The following is a 15,553-nucleotide window of genomic DNA, read 5'->3' on the forward strand; positions in this document are numbered from 1 at the left end:
CATTTTATGGATCAAACAACTCATCGATTAATCGAGAAAATGATCGACAGATTAATCAACAATGAAAATAATCATTAATTGCAGCCCTAGAGAGAATGTATTCTTGTACTAGTCTATGACATACAGTAATGCAAAACAATATCAGCCTGAGGTCAATTTAGCTAAAAGATGTTTTGAATTTAAATCTCAATTTATCAGATTTTGCTCTGGCAAGGTGAGACAGTCAATTTCTTAGAAAAAGGAAAACCAGTAAATTGCAAACAACCTTTAACACAGAGTACACGCTGAATCCCTGAATCCCACAATTGAGTTACACATACATAGATAGATTGAAAACAAACAACATAACATGCATGAAGGCAAGAGAAAAGTAGCATAATCTGCCTTGATAGAGTTTGTTTGCTGTACTGTCAAAATATTTAGAAGAGGTCTTAGATTTGGGAGCCAAAACACACTTGTGTTTGTTGTGAATAATATATACCTGGTTAGTAATAGGATTCATTTTCACACTTAATCAAAATTGCATCAGAACCAAATAAGATCAGCACAAAACAGTCCCTGGTCCCTCTGCTGGAAAAAGATCTACTCCTTGATGTGATGGATGGGTGCTGAGTGTGTGTGTCTGTGTGTATGTTTGGATGGGTATGTGTGTGTTTATTATGGACACTCTATTTATGAGTGTTGGATGGAGGTGTGTGTGCATCTATGATAGATGGCTGGACGCTGTAGGCCAGTGGTGAATGGATGTGGGGCATCCTAACAGAGTTAGAGGGGAAGCCTCCACTTCATCATCCCAGACATAATCACCTCAGCTTCCTGTTAACCTGAGGTGTGTTGTGCACTGCAGTGGGGTAGCGGTGGGTAATGGGGAGTCAGGGTGTGTGGGAAATCAGGGAAAGGGAGTGGTGTAGTTTGGGTGGGTTGTATGAGGGAAAAAATGCAAAGGAGGGATGAACTGTGTGGGCATTTGGGGGGAGGCCCATTCCCCCTCCCTAAGCCTATCTTTGCTGAGCCATGCATGTGATGATAATTAGATAGTTTGGAGTGTGAATTTGGAAGGGATGGTTCAGAGTTCATCCTCATGGTAGAAATCAACTGTTAAGAGATAATTAGGGAGAGGTGGCCAGAGAATAACAATGAAGAACTTATGTGAAGACTTGACCTACCTTTGGTAAGCGGCGGGTCAAACTTAAAGCCTGGAGGTTGGGGGTTGGTGACACAAAGAGCCACTTTTAGCTCAGTTTTTCCAAGCAAGGTAAAAGACGCGATGAGAGCCAGCAACTCCTCCACAGGCTGGAACTGATCCGCAGGAACACCTTCCTCACAGCTTATGGTGGTAAAATGATAAGAGACAAAAAAAAGGTGAAGTTGAATGAAAGGCAAAGAGGGATAAAGATTTCTCTCCACTGACTAAGAGCAGACAAAATACATTTATATAAAAAAACTGCACCCTTTGAAGGGGCTGGATATTCACACCATGAAATTCCACTTAATTTGTAAGAATGCCTATTTATTCTTGCCTCAAAAAAAAGAAAGAAGAAAAAGAAAAAATCTCTTTCTTTTGATGCCTTTTCATTTCTTTAAACAAGCATGTCCTCTCTAAACGCACTCTTTGACTGAGTCTCATTTACTCCTGAAATCTCATAGTCACATTCTTTTTCTGTTCATGTCCTTTTGCCTCACCGTTTCAGGATGTTCTCAAGGGCCTCGTAGCCATTGTTGGTGTCAAACTCCACGAAGAGGGCTGGACTGATGGCATAGGTGTCTCTAATGAAGCTGAACACAGCCACAGCCACCTCAGCTAGCAGCGGTCCAGAGACATCAGCACTGATGTGCAACAGGTTCTGGATGCAGATACGCAAACAGTTCTTGCCTAATGTGAAAAGACAGTGTTCTTGGTTAGTGAAGTAGTAAAAGATATGCCATACATCAGAACAATAGCGTCTGCACACTCAAAGTTTCCAATGTATCACCACAAACAAGTAATGCTTCAGGTACACTTCTCCTAAGACTGTTTTTCAGCAATACAGTATATGGAAGAATAAAATCCTTCACTCATAGCCTGTCTTCACCCAGGTTTAACAAACTGCTATAGAATGATGATTCTATAGCAAAGAGCTATAGTGTCATGTGAGCAAAAGATCAAATGCTGACAACTTCTTGATGTCCCAAACAAATTAAAGTTAATTTGTGTGTACCAGAACATTTGAGTGAATTATCTGTGCTGATGGAGGCATCATGTGAAACATACTTGCAGTATGTCTCTCTGCTGGGATGTGGGGTCATGAGTCTCTGTATAATCAACTCATTATTGTAACAAAAATATCTGTCTACACAAATAACATTCCCTGATAAAATCTAATTATTCACTTTCTGTGCAGCCTGTTTTGTTTTGTGTTTAGTGCAATTGATGGAAGAGAGGCTATTAAACTAGGAAGCAGAACAATTAAATGACAAACAGAAATGTTAATTATCCCAATAGTTTTGAGCTACCTCACCTAACAAGCTCAGGACAGTGTTGCTTGTTGCTACAGCAGAGACTGCCTTGAGGACACAGGAGGCCTGATGCCTCCAGGTGGCGCTGGTCTGGTCCCATAGTGATGTGAGGCCAATGATAAGACACTGCAGTTCCTGAGTTTCCACCAGTCTCTCCACATTGACTGGCTGCCTACAGAGCTGAAGGAGAACCTGGAACAGGGGGAAGACCAAACAAAAAATTGAGACCAAAATCCAATTAAAAGAATAGAAGCAGCACAGAGGATAGGTGAGTAGAGCTTGCATGATGAGGAAGAAAAATGCTAAGAGTAAACAAACATGTAAAATGAGGCTATTGCCTTAATTGACCTGTGTTAGAGGCTCCGGAAGGGTCTCTTCTATGGCCATGTTCTCCTTTTTAGCTGGAAGGCACACTAGCAGGTACAGACATTTCACCAAAGCAGCAGGGAGCCCTGGGTTTATACAGGACAATATATCCTACACAGACACACACACACAAGTTCACATTTTGATTAGGAAATGTTCAATCCAGCAAAAACGTTCCAGGTCTTTATTTTCAAAATGTATTTATAATACTAATAACAATAACCCATATTGTGCTAGTTTGGGGAAGTTTGATGCATTGTGAAGATATGTGTGGAAATTATCAATATGATGAATATGGTGTAACGTTGTCCAGCGTCCAATGCCAGTCAAGGACTTAAATAAGGGCAATTTCCCTATGAATGAGTGACTCAAATGTAAAAAAGGTTGTCAATTCGACAACATTGATGAACTGAAAGTATAACCTTCACCCTGAAAATTCACTTCACTTAAAGTAAATTATCACTCACTGAGCTGTCAGCTGTCAGCAGCAGCAGAGACTTTAACAGCAGCCATCCCTGATTGTCTCTCGCCTCACAGTTTGTCTCCTTTGTATCTGGCCTCTGGAAGAACCGCACCACCTCACCACGAGCCCCCTCTGAAAACATAAAGGACTCAACATGTGCTGAACAATGACCCCCAAAGACTAAGGGTCATGAACAAGCCAAAAACAACAAGACAGCAAGACTGTCAACATACTGTAGCTGCTTCTCTTCACCATCTACTGTCACTGTAATCAGTAAAATCTAAATCCATATTTTAGTCAAGTGTACCAATGTTCTAATAGAAAGCAATAGCACATCTGAAAAGGGTTTGGGTGGATAAGCATTCTCATAAATACATTTTTCATTTCAGTTTCAAGAGAGAACATTTGCATTGTGTTTCTATTTTGGCAAGTTTAAGTTTTGTGCTACACAAGAGCTCTTGGTGAATCATTTTTATACGACAGTGGTGTGCACCTAAAAAGACCAGCCTCGAATCGCAAAAGAAAATTCACACCTTTGGCAGGTAAAAGAGTTAAGTACTAAATAGCTACCACATGCACCATGTTAACGCCTTATTAAAAACCATACCAGAGCTGCATCCAAAACCATAAGTATCTACTTCCCAAAAAACAAAAAAAGCTTTCTCCTTCCTACCTCCAGAAAAATACAATTGTACATAAATAACCAGCAACAGAGGGACAAAGAGTAAGACATGGGAGACATACAGAGAGAAAACTGACAACATCAGTAGATTGATGTAATACCAGAAAAAGCATCCCAACCTCAAGAAAGGAACTACGTATTAGGTGATCCCATATTTTTGTGAACAGACTGCTTGTGCTTTGGTGTTCCATTTTCAACATGTCAGTAAACTGAATGAAACAAGTGATGTTCAAAACATGAGAAAAAACCCACTAGGAAAGAACCACAGCAGACTGAAAAAGCAGAAGTAGACAGTGGAGGTCGAAAGTCCCTCTATTTGGAAAAAAACTGTATTTGCTGATATGAGATTGTTAATACCTGCAGGTCTTTCTGCCAGTCTGTTGTGAATGTTATGGATGACAGTGTCAGCAGTGAGAGCTGCAAGGCCCTTAATGTTCAAACCTTCAAGTCTGCCACCATCCTCACAGACCTGGGATCAGAGAAGAGAAAGCCCATCATACAAAGATACTGAAGAACAAAAAACAAGTTAAAGCCTATATTAATATATGGACAAAATGAAAAAATGAGATGATGTCTGTAGCTGTCCACTGCAAATGGCATTTTTGAGTGAGAATGGTATCAAAACGTGTCTCTAATATGAATTTTAAGCTGTTTTAGCATGGAATTATTATTACTGTGGTGCTCATTGGGTTGTACTTTGTCATGTACTATATGCAATCATGTATGACATACTTTCTCTGAAGGTTTCCGGTCTACTACATTTGGTGCATGATGAGATGCAGTGAAACAATGTAACCATAACATAGTTGGATCTCAACTACTTTGGCTAATGCATTACTCTATAAATAATAGAAGCCAGTGCGTGCCATGTGCTTTTTTCAGTTCCATAAGAGGATATCGCATTTCACTGAGTTTGCTGTTCTTAAGTGAGGCCCTACGTCCTAGTCAAATCTCTGGTCTTGAGGCACACACACACGCACACACACACACACACACACACACACACACACACACACACACACACACACACACACACAATTTACACCGAGTGTGTGCACAGGTAAAAATAAGTGGGGAGGTTTCTTCATCACTGTGATGCAATTCAGGTGCGGAGAATGAGAAATTCCTCTTTTTCCAATTAATCAAAGCGAGACCTGAAGCGCTTTTGTATTTCATGTGACAGTTTAGTAAACTGTATAGATTTCCTAAGAGACCACATCCACACTCATTCAAGGGAGAGCGACGAGATCAGCTGAGGGCCAAACATCTGACTCCCGCCTCATGTTGTTTTAATTGTTCATTTAAGCGGTCTGGAACAGTTTTGGAAACCAGTGTCCTGAGGCAACCAATTTAACCTTTTCAAGGTTGCGTATACAACTGTGGCACCACTAAATTTCTATTTATTTGTTTAAAACATTCAACACACTTCATTCAGAATAAAGAAAACAAATAACTCACTTGGTTGATTGATGAACTGTAAAATACAACTCTGAAAATGATGAATGGATGAACAATGAGAGATAAATAGGCACATATTCTTGTCTCAGTGCTCCATACCTGTATGTAGAGAGGCAGGATTTTGACTAGATGCTCCTCTCTCTGCTCTAAAGGAACATGGTCAGTTCTGCAGTCAGGGCTTGAGGATGTGTGAATTCCCAGCTCCTGTAGTTGTTCTCTGAGCACTTGTGGGAGTTGGTGATTCCTACAAGAGCCCTCCACTTTGTCCACCTTCAACTCCACAGAGACAGATAATTCCCCTGAAGCACTCAGCTCTCCGGTTTCCTTATTGATCCTTTCCCCTTTAGCAGTCTTGTCCTGGACGGAGGAAAAAAAAAAAAAAACAAGAGAGCCAAAAGTGAGAAATCCTCAGACTGTTCCATCTTTTTTTAGATACACTGAGTTTACATCCAAATTATCTTTTAATCATACTTCCTTGGTCTGTCTCCCTTCCTCAGATAAATGTGTCCTAAATCTTCAGCCCTCCTTCCCTACCCTTCGAGCACACTGTCTGCATTGAGAAATCACCAGACAGAAGAACAGACCAGTAGCAGTCATGTGCCATTCTCATTAACTGGTTATCAACCTCTGTGAGGGATCAACATGGTATAATTGATGCCTAATTTTCAGTAAATGGAAGCATATAATACCAGTAAATGGGACTTTTGACAGTTCAAACCCCAAATGTTTAAAGCTTTTCAAGTTTCAAATTCACCACAGCATGGAAATACTAGTCTCCAGTGCAACATTTATTCACCAACAGTAATTGTGCAGCAGTTTTGGGAATGCCTAAACAGTCATGTCACTTGCAAGTGAAATAGATTTAAACTATTTTGTTCTTACTAAATCAAATTGATCATTGTCAAGCTGATAAAATCCTTGGATGTTCTGTCCCTCTCAGTGTTGCCCCTAATATTGCCAAAATCATTGATCATGTGAAATAATTCCTCTACAATTTCACATCTTTCACATAGAAGGCTGCTAATATAAGTGTTATACTACTCTGTCACACCAAGTGTGGATGAGTAGTCCTGCTCCCACGCAGAGATGTTAATGCATGACTGATGCCTGAGCATTGTTTCCTCATTACAGTGATATTATTTTGGGCACTTTCTGTTTAGAGACACATACTCATGGTGAACAATGAGGGACATTGGTAGAGACAGACTGCTAAACTGATTAGCCGGAATCAGTTATCAGAAATACATTAATACTTTGATGTTTTGTCATGTGAGAGTGTGTGCAATGAGTGTGAGAAACCAACAGCAAGAAAGCACAAAAGCATCCAAAGGTCACTGTCTAAGACTGCCCCCCCATTATACATTTATTACTATTCCTATTTAAAATCTTTTTAATGCACAAATTGAAGGAACTGGCAGGATTACATTTCACTGTGATTGTACCTAGTTATTACATGGGACAAATAAACTTGATTGATTGATTACAAAATACAAGTCACTCCTTACTTGTGAAATGGGAAAGCAACACATACCTCTATTGAGTTTTACAGTGACATACAATCAAGTATGTCAAAGTGAAAAATGCATACATGATCACAGGTACATTGACACTTCTGCTGCCTTCAATATGGCTTTCAAAATGAAACTTATTCATACAACACACAGTTAAGTACTCATATTCTTACCTGGACTTGTGTGAGCGCCATCTGGGAGTTTCCTAGCTCCAAGAGGACACTGTAATCTGTGTTGTGTTATTCCAACTCAGTGAGTGGTCTGTCTCTGTTCCCATGACAGGAGGAAAGACAAGCAGAGACCTGCTAAGACATGACTTGTGCCTACTGTGCAGACCCTAACTGTAAAACTACCCGCCCCTTACTAATCTGCACCAAGTAGACTGAACTTTGAACGAGCACAGCAACTCACATCAGCTGGTCCAGGTCATGTGCCTTCTTACTTCCTTAGAGAAGCAGAAGTGAAAAACTGTTGTTTAGCTGGTTGGATGGGGCCCTCCCACCACAGCTCAAAGAAGAGTCCCTTTTCTTTTTATAGATGTGTCATATAAGGCTGGCATGTTATGAATCAGTGACAGAGGTTCAGAGGATGATTCACCAAGGAAGCCAGCAAACGCAGCTTGTAATTACAGGTTTGTGTAGATAAATTCATGGCTTAAGACTTGTGACTAATTACAAACAATTTGTGTTTTGTGTGTTTGTCCGCAGATAATAACTGGAAAGACAGGCCTATTTTACTGTGTTAAACAGTGTGTAAAATGTTTAGTAAAGTAAACAAACCTTTAACAGCATCAGAAAACATCCTAACATTGTGTTGGTGTTAGATCTTGTAATAGAAGAGCAATCAATTTAGTAGTGCTATAATAAGATTTGTTTTTTCTTTTACATTTGGCTCATGTATTGGGCATTCAGTGATAAGGAATGGGTTGGTGTGGTGTGTAACTGCACTGGAATTGGGAAAGAAAAAAAGCAGCGCTAACATAATTTAGCTAAACAACGCCATCTTGTGGGTTTTAATGATATGCTGACAGCAGCCTGATATTTAGAGAAAATAATCCAAAAAATATAGACAACCTTGAAACCTGGTTACTCATGTACCTTGGACCTTTTGTTTACTGAAGACATATTAGCATGAAAACCACAGGTGTGACCACTGACATTAATGATGCAGCCATGTTAGTCGTTATGTATGTTTTTCCCTGCGGTGGTATGGTGCATGATAACTCAGTGACATGGCTTATTTGGGCACTGAAATTGAACGAAGCCATTATTAAAGTGATTAATTACACCTTCACTTAATATGAAACGTTAAACATTTCTACCATAAAAGGAGTCTGCTGACTTTCATTACGAAAAGCACACAAAAATTACCATTTACCTGCTGTTTTCACTCATTAACACAGTCACAGGGTCACCATCACCTGCTGAAGTCAAAGCCACTCTCACTGGACGCTCACGAGCTCCATAGCGCGACACCCCCCCCCCATTTTCAGGCCCTTTTATTCCTTCTGCGGGCCTGCTTAGTGTTGCCTCCAGCCGGTAACGTATACACTTAGACAGAGCTTTGGCTAACCTCACATCGTGGTGTTGTTGCCGCGATGTTTTTCAACTTTTGTAAGCTGACAGTACGTGCAATGGATACTGTGACGTGTATCCCCTCCTAGCCAAAAATGCACTCTCATTTCAGCCAGTGTCGCAAACACATGCAGTCTCTGAACACTGCAGGTTCAAGTCTTGCTCTCTTATTACCTCTACCGTTAGTACCGTTCGTCGCAGTATGAAACTGTAAGAGGCAAATAATAATGCCTTTTCCTTCAGATAACTTCATTAATTGCTTGCCTATTATAGTTGTTTACATTCCAAATATTTATTTTAAGCTAAAACGTTCTCTATTTCTCTGCAAATAAAGTGTGTTTCAACATGCACATGTTCATAATGACACTACTAATTAACTTTTAAGGTTGCGTTTTATTTATAGGGACTACGTATTTTGTTGAGGCGGGTGACATCACCGGTCATGTGACCTGCTGCAACCAACGAGGGGTCCAGGGCGTGGTCTGCTTCAATCAGCTTAGCACAATGAAATATCGTTACTTTGCAGCGAAAGATGATCTCCCTTCTCGCCTTACATTTTGATGTTGTGACTTAGTGCTTCATCCGAGGAGCTGATTTTGTTTCCGTTGCAGTTTCTTCTCGGTGGAAATATTAGCAGGCCGCTTCTGTGCACCCATCATAATGCATCCGATGCCTGTGTGCTCCGTTAGCGATGGAGACATATTTGACTGTATACAGAGAGGAAATATTGAACTGTGTATACACTTCCTTCAGAATGATCGATCACTCCTCAAGCAAAAAGGTAAGGTAGAATAAGATAAGATAAGATACACTAAAAGATCACATCTTGATCTGGCCACAATGCTTGCTACTGTGTTCCTGTCTGCATAGTTTTTAGCCTTTAACTGTCATGATGGTATTTCTTGATTTGCTCATTAAAAAGCTAGAAAACTGCTGATGAACATTTTTACCAAGAGCAGCAACCTGTTACACCTCTGTCTCTCTGTAATACATATGTTGTCTTTTGAAATCTCTATCATATAACCAGGCTAAGTTATAATGTGCATATATTATATCATTGAACAAGTATAATTTTACATTATGTTTTTTTCAAAGAAAACTTTATCACGCTCCAATGGCTCCTGATGTGATTTTGTCTCAACGCCAAAGGGGAAACCTAACCCTGCTGCAGCTCCTCTGTGAGATGGTCTGGCACAGATCTAGATAGACAGATCCTGTGACAACACAGCACAAAGTCACATTGTGTCAAAAGGAACCTTAACCCCGACTCCAGAGGGTTTTAAAGATCAACAGGCTGACAGACTGTGTATTTACGTCAGGGCTTCAAACCTGACTGTGATGTGTTTGTCTTCATCCAGGCTGGGGTGGTTTCACCCCACTCCACTACGCCGCCCTCCATGGTAACCGCGCCATGGTCGACCTTTTCCTTAGTAATGGAGCTAACCCTAACCTGACATGTGATGCAGGACAGACAGCCTTTCATTTTGCCTGCAGGTGAGCAGCAGTTACATATTTAGGTGTTAAACAAACATGCCTGGATTCTCGAGGTGACAATGTCATGATGTGAGCATTATGCTTTTTGCCTGTACTTGATCCTTTGTAATAACAGTTCATGCTTTTGACTCCTATCAGGCAAGGGAACATCTATATCATACACCAAATGGTGCAGTATGGAGCTGATTTGCGTCTCATAGACCTGCAAGGAAAAACGTCGCTGCATCATGCAGTCACTGGGGGGAACATGTGAGTGGAGGAAAAATAACACATCACATACTTAGTTGTTTTTGTCTTTCGTCTTGTGTTTTTGTGGCTACACAGTTACACAAACATATCATGCATGCACTAACTGTTAGTGATCTTTCCCAGTGTTGCAGTACACTATTTGTGGGAGACTGGAATGTTCCGGTTCTCAGACACAGACATGTACCAGGTGACACCCCTTCACCTGGCTGCATCCACAGGCAACACAGAGGTAGTACGGTATTTGCTCAGAGACCAGGTATGACATAGTCTTCACTCTCTCACTCACTCACATGCTCTAGTTGACCAATATTAAGATCAAACCTATATCTTAAAGTTTTAAAGCTCCATAAAAATGTTTTTGATGGTAACATTGATTCATGAAAATGATTTAAAAGGGTAGCTATTGCTACCACACCCACTGAGAATTAACATGCAACAATGTACTTCTATCAACTAACTATCTAACTCACTAGCAACTTTTAGCTGCTTTTAGTCACTTTTAGCTCATTGTTTTGATTCTGAAACCCACAAATTTACAGTATGGTTAAGTGTCTCTCAATAACCACTCATAAAACTGTAGGCAGCCATTTTCAACAAATAAATTCAGATGAGCTTAATACCCGTACACAATCCTGCACAAAATACCTAAAAGCTGAAATAAGCGTCTGGCTGGTGAAAAAAAGCCAAGCATTTAGCAAGCTAAAGAGCCAGATTTTCACAGGCATTGGTAGCCCAAACCAGAGCTAAGAGCTAAAAGTTAGTATTGTATTAGACTTACATTTACCAGGTGTTTTAGAAACACAACTCCTTCGGGATACTATTGTTGCTGGATGTGTAAAAAGGCAATCATTTGCTGACACCTTAGCCATAACAACTTGATAAGGTGAAGGTATATGAGGGCTGTCTTTCTTAAAGATATTTTGGAGTCTTTCTGCTCCCTAATGGTCATAAATTGCTCAGTGTAACTTTAAACAAATGAAAATGTGGTTCCGATGTACGCCGAGTTGCCATTTTACAAAATTAGCTACATCAATGCAATCCTATAAACAGCTCTGCAATAAAACCTGCCTTTTAGGTGTTGATTCAACTCTAGGGTAATTTTTGCGGCTGTAGTTTGTGGTGCTGAATTGTATTCCATTATATTGAAAAGTGTGTATAAAATGATTAGGGTGGTTCACATAAACAGTTTAATCCCAAATCATCTGTCAACTACAATATGAGCAGACGCAGGATCAATCCATCCACATAAATGTAACCAGAGCCGTGAGTCCCTAAAGCCCTTTATAACAAAGATAATCTTAGCCCATATACATGGAAATGTGACAAAGATCAGATAACTCTTAAGATGCTTTTGTGAAACAGGGCCCAGTGCAGAGGTGACTATCTTTTTGCAGCTGTGCACCTCAACCGTTTGTGTTTCAGAGATGTGCTGTGGATGCAGTTGACCAGCAGGGAGCGACAGCGCTTCACGTTGCAGCAGAGAGGGGTGGAGTGGAGGTGTGCTGGACACTGCTGCAGAGAACAGGGTGCAGGATGCTCTACCAGAAGAACCACAGCGGCCTCACACCACTGGACCTCAGCAAACAGGGGAAAACATTTAGGTGAATCTGCTGTCTCTAAAAATCTCTGGAAAAACACTGACCAGCAGGCTACTGCATGGAATAGTAACACCCCTCAGTACCTTTTTAAATATCCAGTATGTTCGCATTTCCAGATACCTTTATTTCTCTTGGGATCCTGATGCTGATTAATGCATTGCTATAATGTGTATTTTTCTCTAGACATCAGCAACTCACCAAGCTACTGAGTCGGTACAATAATGAGCCAATACACCACAAACCCACAGAGTCTCATGGTAAATATTACTCTGTAGTTTAATTTAAATGAAAACAAGGATGATGATTATGATGATGACAGTGGTTATGATAATAATGGCACTGTAACATTTAAAGTGCTGCGTGTGCGTTTATGCGCATGTCTTTTCTCACCAGTTTTGTATTACTGGACATTGTTTTTTCCATCCCTGAGTGGAGCTGCCATCCTGCTGATAGCAGCCATGTTGGGAGGCTATGGGGGGCTAACCTGCGGTTTGCTCTTCCCCTGGCTGGCCAGAAGCATCTTCACACAGTACCACCGCATGACCACGTACCAAAGGTTAGACAAAAATAGTAGATATGTGAAATTTTTATCAGTAAGTCAACATATTTCACTGTTTGTTATATCGATATGTTAAGATAGCATCTGTCTTCCTTCCAGGTTACCTAACCCGATCTACTTGGGGACCCTCATAGCTGGCTTGTTTCATTCCCTGCTCTGCTTCTATGGAAAAATAATGCTTAATATCCTTAATAAATGTAGCACGTTAAGTGTCATGCCCATGCATATTTTTGTGTCTTCTGTCGGTCCGGCCAGCACTTTGGTTCAGAGAGGGATATTCTCAACCAAAGGCCGGATTGCTTTAAAATTTGATACTGATAATCATGGCCCTCGCAGGATGATTCTTAAATATTATGGTGCCACCCTCAAGTCAACCAACACTTTGACCAACATTTTGCTCTATGAAGATGGTATTCTAAAAGTGATGGATTCACAAATAGTCATGGTCCCCAGAGGATGAATCCCAGTGTTTTTCGTTATCCTCTGACCTTTCCTCAGTGCCACCATCAAGCCAAATTTTCTACTTGTATTCAGTGAATATCAAAATTTAGCATAATGCAGTAAAATACAGGTAAGCACATTCATGCTCCCCAAAGAATAAATTTGCATTGTGGACACTCCACAAGCTTTCTTGTGAATATTGTCAACCAACCAGTGCTCTCCTAGTTTTCCTCCACACCCAAATATACACAATAAGTAAATATAAATGTAAAAGTAAGTTTAATCTAGGATTTTGTATATTAAAATGACAAGTGTTCATCCTTAACCTTTTGAATGTGTGTGGCCAACCAGTGCTCTGGTCCAGGTGTCAATGGTCCACTTCTCCCTAGTCCTCGGTTTGTTCTGTAAGGTTCTGACTCAGGACCCGGGGACACTGGACAGAGCAGATGCAGATCCTCGGTTCTCCTGTATCGCTGACCTGGTGGAGAACAACCAGAGTCCTCACAGGTTCTGTCCATACTGTGAGGTAAGATATTCACGCTGGTCATGGTTCAGAGAGCCGTGGTGTTTTGCATACCCCCATATCTACCTATGTATCTAGTTACCTAATTATCTAGTCATCAGTGTTTCTGTTTAGATCTAGAAATGTACACACAGCCCTTCTTTTTTGGCATGTGCTTTCACATGGTTCATCTTTAAAAAATTCTTGACACACCCCTGCTAAACTCTCAGATTTCACAATGAACCAATCATGTGACAGTAAATGTGATGAAATATTTATGGTGATTAAGTCACTACAAGTCGATTTTTTTTTTTATCCTATAGTGAAATTAAAAAGCAGTAATCAAAAGCAGTAGATGTCTGAAAGTTAGAAAATAAAACACAAAACCTACAGTATAATTTTGAAAAAGGTTGACGGTAAAGTTAAAGATGCACATTTTCATAGGTTACATCATACACAAAGAGGGATTAGTTCTTACTTATATGTTGCTCTCCTTCCCACCCTGTCTTTGCTTTCCTCATAGTTGTTTCCGCCTGACTACACTAAACACTGCAAGCTGTGCGATATGTGCATTAAAGACTATGACCACCACTGCCTTTTCCTCAACCGGTGCGTTGGCCGGGGTAATCACCGCCTCTTTCTCTTCTTCATCCTCTCCATGGTGATTGCCCACCTTCTTTTTGTTGCCACAGCAACAAGTTACCTGTATGATAAGATGCCTGCGGGCAGTCGCAGCTTGTCATTGTGGCTCACATTGTTAGGGCAGGAGTTCTGGGTTGTGGTCATGATGATTTTGAATGCACTGACACTCCTTTGGGAGGTGTGGCTACTGACCGAGCAGTTTGATGCTGTCGCCACGGGAACGACCACCTACTTCAGACAGTGTGAAAGCTCAGCGCGACAGAGGTCACTAGGACAGCGCTGGGTTATAGTGCTGTCCTTTCTGCTGGAGGGTCGAAGACGGGTGGGCAGCGGCCAAAGAGAGGACAAAACTGCCATAGACATTTAAAACCATCTGTCTTGTATCCAGCTTGTTTCATCATCGCTCACTTACAAAAATACATTCTCAGTTTACAGAGTCTTTGTGAGAAATATAACTCTCTAATGCCATATTACATGTTGTACTTGAATGTAAAATTTGGTTATATCTTAATATTCTATTTTAATACACAATAGGCTATAGAGTAGATTCATCAGCAGATTTGTTCACAAAGTGGCTAGCAGGATAACTACCACTAAGAGTTTAGATGTTACCACCTAGTTTTTAGAGACCTCACTTAATACTTTTAAGATAACAGTATTTTTTTAACTGGTTTTCATTGTTCTGTGTAAAGTACTGGATATTTCCAAAACTGTGTTTTAGCAGTGAACGCTCACATTCACACCTGTTTTTGTATTCCACATCAGCATACTTTTTTTAACGTCATTGTTATCGCTGTTTTAAATAAAAGTGTGTCATGGTGTAAAGCATAGTTCAAGGTTGTGAAGATTTGTCTACTCGTAACATTAGCAAGTCATGTGATTAGCTAGTGTAAATGGTTAATAGTGGCTGCCCTGAAAGGCTTTGTTCCTAATGTCATTACCTCTCTGACCTGCTCCTGGTCATTTGGGCCATGTCACTTCCTCTGCTCTCACTAATGGGACATTCTTTTTTCATGCCTTCAATTAAACACAATCATTTCCTATGTGTCCCTCTGGACCATATTTCTAGATTATAGATGATGTTCCCCACACCGCTGAGAGGCTGGTGTGTCTGGACTATGTGAGTCGCTACATCATGTGATATTATTTAGTGTCTACTGTACTGCCTGTCATGCATATGGACTGGTTAAGATAAGCGCATGTAAGCCAGTAAAACTGCGTGCTTTTACTGTATTTCTTTGTCCCTGGATAAGTGTTTATTGTATTTAATATCCCAATATAGTTTATATGCACTAACATATTTTATCTGTGGTGACACAGTTTCTTTTGGTTTCCAAGATGATACCTCATTTGTGCCATGTTGTTTTTATGCTGTATGAAAAATAATGTAAAAATAATAAAAAAATTCACTGAAATCTGCCTCGATTTACGTAGAGAAATCACTAACAGCCATTGGATTTTACTCTGTGGTGAGCGGGAAAATACAAGTACAGTAATAACATCTGAAGGAGAAACTCA

At 40.3% G+C, this 15,553-nt stretch overlaps 2 protein-coding genes across 9 annotated transcripts in view; one reads left to right on the forward strand and one right to left on the reverse strand.

Moving 5' to 3' along the window:
- The window catches only part of wdfy4 (WDFY family member 4), a 41,899-nt gene extending 33,411 nt beyond the window's left edge, over positions 1–8,488 (reverse strand). For 4 of the 7 annotated variants that reach the window (XM_044213096.1, XM_044213097.1, XM_044213098.1 and 1 more), the window contains exons 1-8: positions 7,150–7,376; positions 5,565–5,822; positions 4,365–4,476; positions 3,330–3,457; positions 2,845–2,973; positions 2,499–2,688; positions 1,684–1,873; positions 1,167–1,327 (exon numbers count right to left, since the gene is read on the reverse strand). In XM_044213096.1, coding sequence (XP_044069031.1) covers positions 1,167–1,327; positions 1,684–1,873; positions 2,499–2,688; positions 2,845–2,973; positions 3,330–3,457; positions 4,365–4,476; positions 5,565–5,822; positions 7,150–7,170 — 1,189 coding nt within the window. In that variant the 5' untranslated portion in view covers positions 7,171–7,376. Of the gene's footprint in view, positions 1–1,166; positions 1,328–1,683; positions 1,874–2,498; positions 2,689–2,844; positions 2,974–3,329; positions 3,458–4,364; positions 4,477–5,564; positions 5,823–7,149; positions 7,380–8,353 lie in introns of those variants that run through there. The other 3 variants (XM_044213101.1, XM_044213095.1, XM_044213100.1) reach the window with 2 other exon arrangements.
- Positions 7,457–15,450, forward strand: si:ch211-223a10.1 (putative ZDHHC-type palmitoyltransferase 6). 2 transcript variants are annotated; one of them, XM_044213115.1, is made up of 10 exons: positions 7,457–7,607; positions 9,909–10,044; positions 10,183–10,293; positions 10,417–10,549; positions 11,716–11,894; positions 12,075–12,148; positions 12,285–12,447; positions 12,550–12,632; positions 13,227–13,417; positions 13,917–15,450. In XM_044213115.1, the coding sequence occupies exons 1-10, from the start codon at positions 7,514–7,516 to the stop codon at positions 14,400–14,402; spliced, it is 1,650 nt and encodes a 549-aa protein (XP_044069050.1). In that variant the 5' UTR covers positions 7,457–7,513; the 3' UTR covers positions 14,403–15,450. The 2 variants fall into 2 exon arrangements, with proteins under 2 accessions (XP_044069050.1, XP_044069049.1); XM_044213114.1 differs by lacking the exon at positions 7,457–7,607 and adding an exon at positions 9,028–9,331.
- Positions 15,451–15,553: the final 103 nt, after the last annotated feature.

This window comes from Siniperca chuatsi, linkage group LG11 (assembly GCF_020085105.1).
Source record: "Siniperca chuatsi isolate FFG_IHB_CAS linkage group LG11, ASM2008510v1, whole genome shotgun sequence".
Taxonomy (NCBI): Eukaryota; Metazoa; Chordata; class Actinopteri; order Centrarchiformes; family Sinipercidae; genus Siniperca; species Siniperca chuatsi.